The following is a 10,877-nucleotide window of genomic DNA, read 5'->3' on the forward strand; positions in this document are numbered from 1 at the left end:
TATATATATATATACATATATATATATATATTATAATAATCATAATAATGCAATAAAACTTATAAAGCGCAGATATATATATATATATATATATATATATAAAATCAAAGAAGCTGCATAGGCAGAGTGATAGGATATAAAATCAAAAGCAACACGGTTTTAATCTGCCTCAGTAGAAATTTATTTGATAATCTGCCTCAGTAGAAATTTATTTGATATATTTCAATATATATTAATATATATATATATCTTTTGACCACTATTAATATATATATATATATATCATTATAATTATTATTACTTTATTACTATTATTAGTATATAATTAACATATTGTCTAATTATTATTTTGATAATATATATAATATATAATTTTGATAATATATATCTGAAATACAAGTGTAATATACCGGTAATGATTGTAATAATAATAAAGTTATTATTATGTTATTTGTTGGATCCGGGTCGATTTAGCTGTATTATCATTAGCCCCGTGGTAATGCGTATACTGCCGGCATAATTAATTTACAAGTTATTTGTTTGATGACAATTTTTTGTTCTCTCTCTGAGTGACTAATAAGATCGGTAGACCTACTTAAAAAAATTGTGTTTATGAAATTATGGGCATGATTATAGATGTGTGTTGAACATGTTAGTCTAAATAATCGTATCATGTTTTATTTTAATTTCTAAAACAAATTCGACATATTTTCCGTTTGTATTGTTACCAACTAAGTGAAGTAAGCTTAAACACATGACCCCTAAAACATCTGATTTACACACAACGTTTCAAATGTTATTTGGAAATGATCAACATATATGTACACACTGAATTGTGTCTTCATCAACACCATCATCACCAACATCGTCATCATTATAGACCTAATTACTATCATCATACTCACCAGCATTATTGTAAAAAATGCAATTTTTAATGTTTTTAATCTGTGCTGTTTGTGTATTGTTAATTAATAATTAATCCTTTGATGTTTTTATATTACTTTCCTTTGATGTTTTTATATTACTGTTCTGTATTATTGTAAGTATCATTTAATTCAGTCCTCGACTGCGAATTTGATATTGAATAAAATGAAATGAAATGAAAAATGAAATGAAAAATAATAAATAATAAATTGCTATTTATATAGCGCATATTGCAAGAACTGCCTCTATGCGCTTAACAACAACTAAAAAGGATATAATAAAAAAAAGATAATAATAAATATAGTAGTAATAAGGTGTGGTGGCAAGCAGTGCACGGTCTCTTAAAGTCAACCACCCACCTCTGCTCTGGCGCAATCCCAGACCTCTACAAGTGGCGCGAACCAAGGAGCAGGTTTCACATTTTTGCCCTGCCACAAACCAGGGAACAGGGAACTGTTCCCTGCACAGACAAATGAGTGCTCAGAGACTGCGGCCAAGATAGTGGCTCGAAGAGACAGAACAATCCCGAAATTGAATAAAAAGCATGACAAAGTGGAAAGTGATTTATGATTTAGAAAAAAGATGTTTTTTAGCAAGGCCTTAAAGGACTTAACTTAGTCAGCACAACGAATATGGAGAAGTTCCATTATATCTTAATGTCTTCTTCAACTTCGCAGTAATTCATATCTTCTGGTATACTACTAGTAAACTAGTGTCCTAATTATCATCAGCAATATCATGATCACCAGTATCATAACTATGAATATCATAATCAGTAATATCATTATCATCATCATCATTATCATTATATTCATTACTACCATCGTCATCGACTTCACCTTTATTGTGAACAAAAGCATCATCATCATATTCGTCATCTATTTTATCAATAGCATCATTATCATCAATATCATCTTCAACATCGTTATCATCTTCATCTTCAACATCGTCATCATCTTCATCTTCAACATCACCATCATCATCACCATCATCATCATCATCATCATCATCATCATCATCATCACCATCACCATTGTCATCGTTTTCATTTAATCATCATGATACCCATAAGAGTCATCACTACACTATTATGTTCATCGTTCTTTGTTTAATCCGATATTATGAAGGTCCGGGTTCACATTTCAATAAGACAACTAATGTATTTGTATGTTTCTATTACCTGACGATTAATGCAGTAGATTTTTTTCTTCTATGTCATGAGCATGTCTTCGGGATACGAAATCGTCAGTAATAATGAATTTGCCTCAGCACTTTATAAACAATAAACAAGACACACAATTCCAATGTATTATACATACCCACGAGGCAATTACTAAACAATTGACGAAAGTACAGACCAATGAGTCCAGATAAGATTCAACCTCTGTTTTAAGAAGGTTATGGTTTAATCTCGGACGCGTTTGACACGTGCTGAATCGATACAATATCCCCTCAAAGCGGTGGGTGAATTACAGAAGCACGGCTTGGCTACCACTTCATAGCATGTATAATTCTTTTTGAGTCGATATTGATTTGATTTGGCTTTATGAAAACTAACAAAAGATTGCAAAATGAGGCAGCAACAGTTGTCTGATGGTCTTTTTGACGATTCACTTGACGTATGTGTGGGGTGTGGGTGTATGTGTACATGCATTTACATACATCCTGGTACTATCATTGTAGCATTTATATAGTGATATTATTATTATCAGGGAGCTTTTTCGTTGTGTTTTTAATTATAGACTGTAGCAGTGAAATACTTCTAACAGTTGTAGACAACCCGGTATCTACACCTGTCTATATCAAATCATGAGGAGAAAAAATGTTTTAATATAAAAAAATATATATACATATGTAGTGTATGGTACATATAGAGTAAATAATATTGTATTTTTAATATGATGAAATTAATGTAAATAATCTAAATTTGCATTTGTATGTGATGCTGAGCCCAATGAAAGAAAGGTACTCTGCATTAGATAGGCCCCAGCTTAGCAAGGAGGATAACATTGGGCGCCTTTTGTACTGTGTATAATGCGCTTCATTAACTATTGATATTATTAAATTAATTACTATTATTTGTTGTAATCGTTATAATTATTGCTATTATTTTATTAAATTAATTTCTCAGTATTTGTTTTATGCTGTAACAATAAATCCAATTTGAGTGGAATGATTCGATTGTATAACACATTTAAATGGGCACATTGATTACATACATCCTGGTACTATATTGTAGCATTTATATAGTGCTATCATTATCAGGAAGCTTTTCGTTGTGTTTTTAATTATAGACTGTAGCAGTGAAATACTTCTAACAGTTCTAGGCAACCCGGTATCTAGACCAGTCTATATAAAATCACGAGCAAACAAAAAGTTTTTAATATAAAAAAATACATATACATATGTAATATATGGTACATATAGAGTAAATTATATTATATTTTTAGTATAATATTTAGGATGATAATATTATTTAATTAATTACTATTATTTGTTGTAATCGTTATGATTATTGTTGTTATTTTATTAAATAAATTCCTCAGTGTTTGTTTTATGCTTTAAATCCAATTTGGGTGAATGATTCGATTGTATCATAACAGATTTAAATAGACACATTGATTACTTCAAGAATTACGCAAAGGGATATCTGAATGGCCAAAAATTATAATTTATATATAACTATATATTAATATAAAACCCAATCAGATAAAAAGTTCATATAAAGTTCAAACTAACTTAGATAGGCATCAACAAAAACAGTTTCAATTTTAGATATTGTCAACAGAGAACATGTTCCTAAGCTAAGACGTCTTGTTTCAATTCCGAAATGGGGCTGAATACCGCATACAGTATTTAAAAAAATATAGGTAATGAGTTTCATGGTACGATTAAAACAACCAATTAATGTTAAATGATGGAGATTGTTCACATGTAAAGGGCCTTTACTATCGCGAATTGACTGTCTCATCGTCATTGTTGTCTTGCATCATTTGTCCCTCGATCCCTTCTATCTATCCATCGCCATCACGTGATAATAATTGGTGGTCACGTGACGATAATTGACGAAATGATAATAATCCCATCATCTTTATTAAGCGGTCTCTCCACATCAATGTTCACGCTAATCAATTACAGAGGTATTGTTATCAGAAAAAAAGATTGATTAAAGAGGCAAGAAATATCAGCGCCGGAGAACAACAATTCGAATAGCTTTTTTGATTTTCGTGTTCAAAGACTTGGACTTATTAAAGCCTCTTATTGTCTACCCGCCAATGTAATTAAACGGTTGTTCTGGTCGTTTCTGTAGAGATGTCGACATGACATAGTTGTTTCTATGGCAGTAAAATCGTACTGGTAGTGTCTATAGTGAATTACGTTTCTATTGTATTGTGAAAGTGTCCTGGACGTGTAAGGGCTTATAGACGATATATATATATATATATATATATATATATATATATATATACACCTATATCCATGATACATACACCGTGTCACACAATACTAGTAAGAAAATGTCTACTTAGTCTTACTGTTGCTCAGTTACTCTAATGTATCATTAAGCACTCAGCTAATGATAGTGTTTTCATACCTTTTATTATTATTATATATATAAACAAATAGGCAAATGATAATAATAATAATAATAATAATAATAATAGTAATAATAATAATAATATGTTATATTTTATATAGCGCTTAATGCCAACAAGGCCTCTAAGCGCTTCACATTACTACCCCTAGACGCCTATGGAACACAAACTGTTCCATAAAGTTGCAGCAGCTACATCAGCACATTTTGGCATTTAAAATTTATACTCCTGGGTGGAGAGAAGCAATGTAGATAAAGTGCCTTGCCCAAGGACACAAGCGAAATGCACAGCGACGGGATTGAAACCCCGACCTCGAGCTCGAGGTTGGGAAACCAAACCGTTCCAACCACTGCGCCAAACCACTCGAATAGGAATATGTTGTAATAATCGTATTAAATAGTGTACTTGAGCTATTATAGCTCATCTTTATTTCAGTCTCTGGCGGGATTCGAACCTGCAACCTCTCGCTAACAGTGCGAGTATCAATCCAATTACACCACGGAGACCTATATGTTAAACTTGCAGATCTAACCCCTTTATTCTCTTTCATACAACTGACTGAAAGGCTCACACATAGTGGAGCTGTGGTTAAGCTAATAAAGTGTGTATGTCGAAGCATGATGGGCTATGCTTAATACGATTATTACAATATGTTCCTTTTTGAGCACTGTTATTATTTATCTGTTTGTTTATGTTGTGTTTATGTATATATATATATATATATTTATATATAATAAATATAGGCATATGTATCATAAAATAAGCTGCATAGGCAGAGTGACAGGATAAAATCAAAATCAACACGATTGTATTCAGCCTCTGTAGAAATGTGTTTGACACATGTTTCGGGCAAAGCTGATTAGTGGCTATGCTCAAAACATGTATCAACTGTATGCATATCAGCATAAATATACATATAATATACGCATAAACATATGTATGTATATATACATATATATAATATATGTTATATATATATTATATATACATAATATATAATATATATATTATATATATATAATATGTCTATCAATGATAATAAAATCCAACTAAACAATATTCTAATTCAGTAAAAGCTCGCAAGGCCTAATAATAAGTAACTGTTCTTCTGATTGAAATACTCAGATTGATATAAAAACTATAGTAAATAAGAGAAAAATTGTGTAACAAAACAATTATAATATATTTCTTAGCAATTTTATAAAAAAAACATAAAAAATATAGTAAAAATAAAAATAAAAATAAAAAAAATATAGTAGGAATTAATTATAAATATTAATGTCGCTAATACTATTAATATTGGTCACTAGCATTATTATTTAAATATCATCAGTAATTTGATATTATTATAATCGATAATATTGCTTACATTTCTGTTTTATTATTGTCTGCAGGGTAGTTTTGTTTATGGTTCTGTCTTTTCTCATATTATATCGGCAAGTAGGGCTGTGTTCGCAAAAATCGATGTCATTTAACTTGTTTTTTCTCAAAGTTAACATTGACATTTTCAGTCTTTGAATAGTGCCCGGTGGGCTATTAGAGAATCTCAAACACTCACGTGATATTTTTGCGTACATTATAGACACTACATAGTTGCGGACGTAAGGTTACGCATACAGGGCGGATAGGTGCTGAATCACACCAAATCACAGGACAATGGTTTCAAGCGATTTTATTATGTTTTTATTATCTAAACGTATGGAATCGTTTAGTCTTTATCTGCTTACATTTATCTGTTTGATATTCGAGGAGCAAACTACAATACTGTGTAACAGTAATGACTATTCAGGAACGTAAAATGTTTATAAACACTAAAAATACTGTATTCATTTACTACCTACAGTTTACTTTTTGAATTGAAGATATATATATATATATATATATATATATATATAATATATATATAATATTCAAATTACACACACACACATATATATACATATTTCTATATACATATACACACACATATGTATATATGTATACATAAGCCTATATATATGTGTGTATATATATGTAGGCCTATATGTATATGTATGTATATATATGTACATATATATGTATATATGTGTGTATGTGTATATATTTATACATATATATATATGTATATATGTATATATCTATATGTGTGTATGTTTGTGTATATCGCTTGATTAGTCTTTTTTTTTCTTTCTGCCGATTACACTTCTGTAGTCGATTTTTCAAATGTACGATAATGCTGTTGAACTCAAAGTTAGGTTAATCAACATAAATTTAGTATTATTTTCACGTACCTGTACCCTAGACTCGGTTAGCCCAACTCGCATCGCTATCTCCTCACGCATAAATATATCAGGATAATGCGTTTTGGCGAAATTTCGTTCAAGTTCGTTCAACTGCGCCGGGGTAAAACGTGTTCTATGCCGCTTCTGTTTCAACGGTTTCTCGTCCTCTGTCGTCGATACTCTGGTGACAACGGAGCCATTATGATGATCGGTTGAGCTCGGCTTCGTCCCATCTGACACATGAATATCGTTTTTTGAACCTATAATTTTTTTTAGAATACATTGATTTAAATTAGTACACAATAAATGTCATCTAAATATAAGTATATATTAACTACATTAGGTATTATTATCATTTATATTTAATTAATTATATAAAACATGAATGCATCAAACTGAAACAGTGATTTTCATTATAACAAAGAAATAAAATCAAAAGTAATCGAAAAATATATGAAATCAGTAATTTAAATTTTTTCTTTTAAATATAGCATTTTTTTAAATTTTAACCCGTATTGTAGGCCTATTCATATTTTCCTGTTTAAATGCATAATATCGCTTTTACTAACATTAATGCCGTATTCATATTTTGTAGTCAAGTCAGTTACAGTATCGTCATACAGTCATCGCTCGTTTTTTAAAATATTCACCACTGCGTACCACTGAACGAACATTAGATCCAATGCATCGTTTAAAATATAAAATAAGCTATGAACTTTTGAGACGCTGCACATACCTATACAACATTCCAAAAGGTTTTTTTTTGTTTTTTTTTCAAAAATGAACCTACCGTACAAGGTTCGATTGCATAGAAATCCACTCTTTATTAACTGTTTCTAACATTTTGTAATATCTATTTATCGATCGATCGATCAATCGATTGATTAATTGATTGATTGATTGATTGATTGATTAACTGACAGACTGACTGGTCAAATAAGTAACTGTCTAACTGACTGATTGACTGACTGACTAACTAGATGAATGAACAAATAAATAAATAAATGACCGCATGGGTGGGTGATTTACACTGATTAATTTTAGTGATTTATTGAATGTATTCTTTTCTTATGCACATTAAAAAGAAGTATACAATGTAAACGAAATAGAGCAAAACAAATTGTAGGAATAGAAACATCGCCAGTCACTGTCTGACTGACTGACTGACTGACTGATTGAATGACTGACTGACTAGATGAATGAACAAATAAATGACCGGATGGGTGGGTGATTGACACTGATTAATTTTAGTGATTTAGTGAATGTATTCTTTTCTTATGCACATTAAAAAGAAGAATACAATGTAAACGAAATAGAACAAAACAAATTGTAGGAATAGAATCATCACCCGTTTCAACGCTTTGCAGACTTGATATAAGCATATGAATAACCTCTGTATTATACTTTATGTTTAACCGCTGACTTTACGAGTATCGTAATATCACGAATAAATGATAAATGAATTATAAGTTTTGTATTATTATATATTTGTTTAAAATATAAACGAAATAAAATCATTTTAAAAATTACTCAATTATGTTCCACTTGCATCGATCAAATCATGTGCCTATTCTTAATGTTTACTGAATAGCGCAAAAGACATGTTGAACTATACACTAAACAAGAATCTTAAATCGTGTATCAATTTATATTTTTATAATATATTCTTATTATATATTAAATGTCTAGTATTGTATATGATGTTGTTAGGAAAAGTTAATCTTTTTTTATAAACCCTCTAATTCTTATTATAAACAAGTAGAATAGGTTAAAGAACACTTTAATAAATAGCCTTATTGATAAATACAGGAACAGCTACTTCATTCAGCTTACAGCTCCTTCGTGGCCTCTTAATGTTTTAATGGCGGTTTAAAATTTATCATTACTTCTCAAAAAATGTTCACAGTAAAAATTAGGAAGTCGTGCTGAATTATTTATGTACTGTAAATATTTATATTGGGAAATAATATCACTGGTGATCTGAGAGAATCGCAGATAACTGAGAATGTTTAATTTATCAAATAGTGGCTTAATTTCGGTGAAGATAAATGCATTTTAAAAATGAGCAACAACTAATTTAGTTTAGACCTGTGGCATAATACATATGAGCTGCAATACATTAAAACATGAACAACAGCTAATTTAGTTTAGGCCTATGTCATAATACATATGAGCTGTAATACATTAAAAATAAACAGCTAATTTAGTTTAGGCCTATGGCATAATACATATGAGCAGTAATACATTGAAAAATGAACAACACCTAATTTAGTTTAGATTTATGGCATAATACATATGAGCAGTAATACATTAAAAAATGAACAACACCTTATTTAGTTTAGGCCTATGGTATAATACATATGAGCAGTAATACATTAAAAAATGAACAACACCTAATTTAGTTTAGGCCTATGGTATAATACATGAGCAGTAATACATATAAAAAAAATGAGCAACAGCTAATTTAGTTTAGGCCTATGGTATAATACATATGAGCAGTAATACATTAAAAAATGCACAACACCTAATTTAGTTTAGACCTATGGTATAATACATGAACAGTAATACATATTAAAAAAAATGAGCAACAGCTAATTTAGTCTAAGCCTATGGCATACTCGGAGTAGCATGTATGTTTTGCATAGGTTTAACTCCATCGTTGTGTAATAAACATGCATTTTCTTACTTGTGCACTATCGCCTGTGTCATTGTAACTTATGCAAATATGTTAATAAAACGAAATAACATGAAATAAAATATATTATGAGATTGTTAAATATTCGTTTAAAAACTAATCTAGATTACTTATTTCATATTCTATAAATGTTGATAGATATCATATACTACTTGTAATTTGGTTTATCTTAAGAAACCAATAAATAAGTATAGACCTATGTTTAAGGATTTGGGGAAACGAATTGATCACTATCAGGAACCCAAGCTCCCAGATTTCAAAAACTCATAAACTAATATCTCTAACCTGTTAAGCCGTATCATGCATAATCACTCTAAAACCAGGGCTGGGGTATACGGTTGTATTTCCTTAATATGTTAATAAGCAGAAAAGCTAGCATTGAATTTGTAAATCCTATGCACGACGGATAATATTCAGTAGATAGAGGCTGATGCGACATCGTTATAAATCGGGTTTTTTTCATATACTATGAGATAAATCTTATACGACCATCCACAAAACGCTATAATGATTGCATCTTTTTTCTATCATTGTTCTTAATTAATGAACATTATATGAGATCATAGAATTATTTGAATACCGAGAGTAGCCGTTATCCCCGGCTCATCGTTCCCATCAATGCAGTGGATGACTTATCAAAACGATTATAAGATTTTTTAGCATCTTTGGAACAGAATGTCAATTTGAAATTAACCTAAAGCTACATTTGAAATTGTTCGGAGACAATCTTATATTCTAGGTAGATCACTTTTGAAATGGGCTTTCAATTTTAAAATACAGAGGGAAGATAATCTAATCAGTTAACTTTAGACAAATACAGTCCAGTCAAATTTAAAATCAATTTTATTAAAAAAGAGTATCTTATATTTATTACCGTTATTGTGAAAGAAGTTTCATTAGACAATACCTACACATAGGCTGAGTTGCACTGTTCGTTTGGGCTTTACTAATAAGCTGATGATGGGCCTTTGATGTTTGCTAATAGTAGTAAAATGCTCCCTAGAGTGCCGCTAGCGTAAGCCGTAGAGCTAGAAGGCTACGGATTCTCTCCACATATTATATCATCAATGCTGCCAATTCTTGTATAACCTATATTTGGCGGAAGGTCTCTGTTTTCATGTAAAAAATATCATAATGATAATTATTATTCCTTGGATTGGAGTGAGTGTGTTCACTTTGTCATACCTTCTTTTAGACAGGGGTATTGAAGTTGTATTAAGAATCCTAGGTGCTCAGTGTAGCAGTTAATAATAATCTATACAATTGGCTAGAGTTAGGTAATATGATGATGATAATAATAATAATAACAATACCAGTAATAATAACAATTAATAAGAATACCAATTAACAATAGCAATAAAAACAATATTATTATTATTATTATCATCATCATCATTATAT

At 30.1% G+C, this 10,877-nt stretch overlaps 1 protein-coding gene across 1 annotated transcript in view; it reads right to left on the minus strand.

Moving 5' to 3' along the window:
• The window catches only part of LOC117102907 (homeobox protein orthopedia-like), a 24,274-nt gene that overhangs the window by 9,955 nt on the left and 3,442 nt on the right, over positions 1 to 10,877 (minus strand). The window contains exon 2 of the mRNA XM_033243355.1: positions 6,791 to 7,041. Within this exon, the coding sequence (XP_033099246.1) occupies positions 6,791 to 7,041 (251 nt within the window). The remainder of the gene's footprint in view (positions 1 to 6,790; positions 7,042 to 10,877) is intronic.

This window comes from Anneissia japonica, unplaced genomic scaffold (assembly GCF_011630105.1).
Source record: "Anneissia japonica isolate Jap-2015-1 unplaced genomic scaffold, ASM1163010v1 scaffold285010_len649756_cov215, whole genome shotgun sequence".
Taxonomy (NCBI): Eukaryota; Metazoa; Echinodermata; class Crinoidea; order Comatulida; family Comatulidae; genus Anneissia; species Anneissia japonica.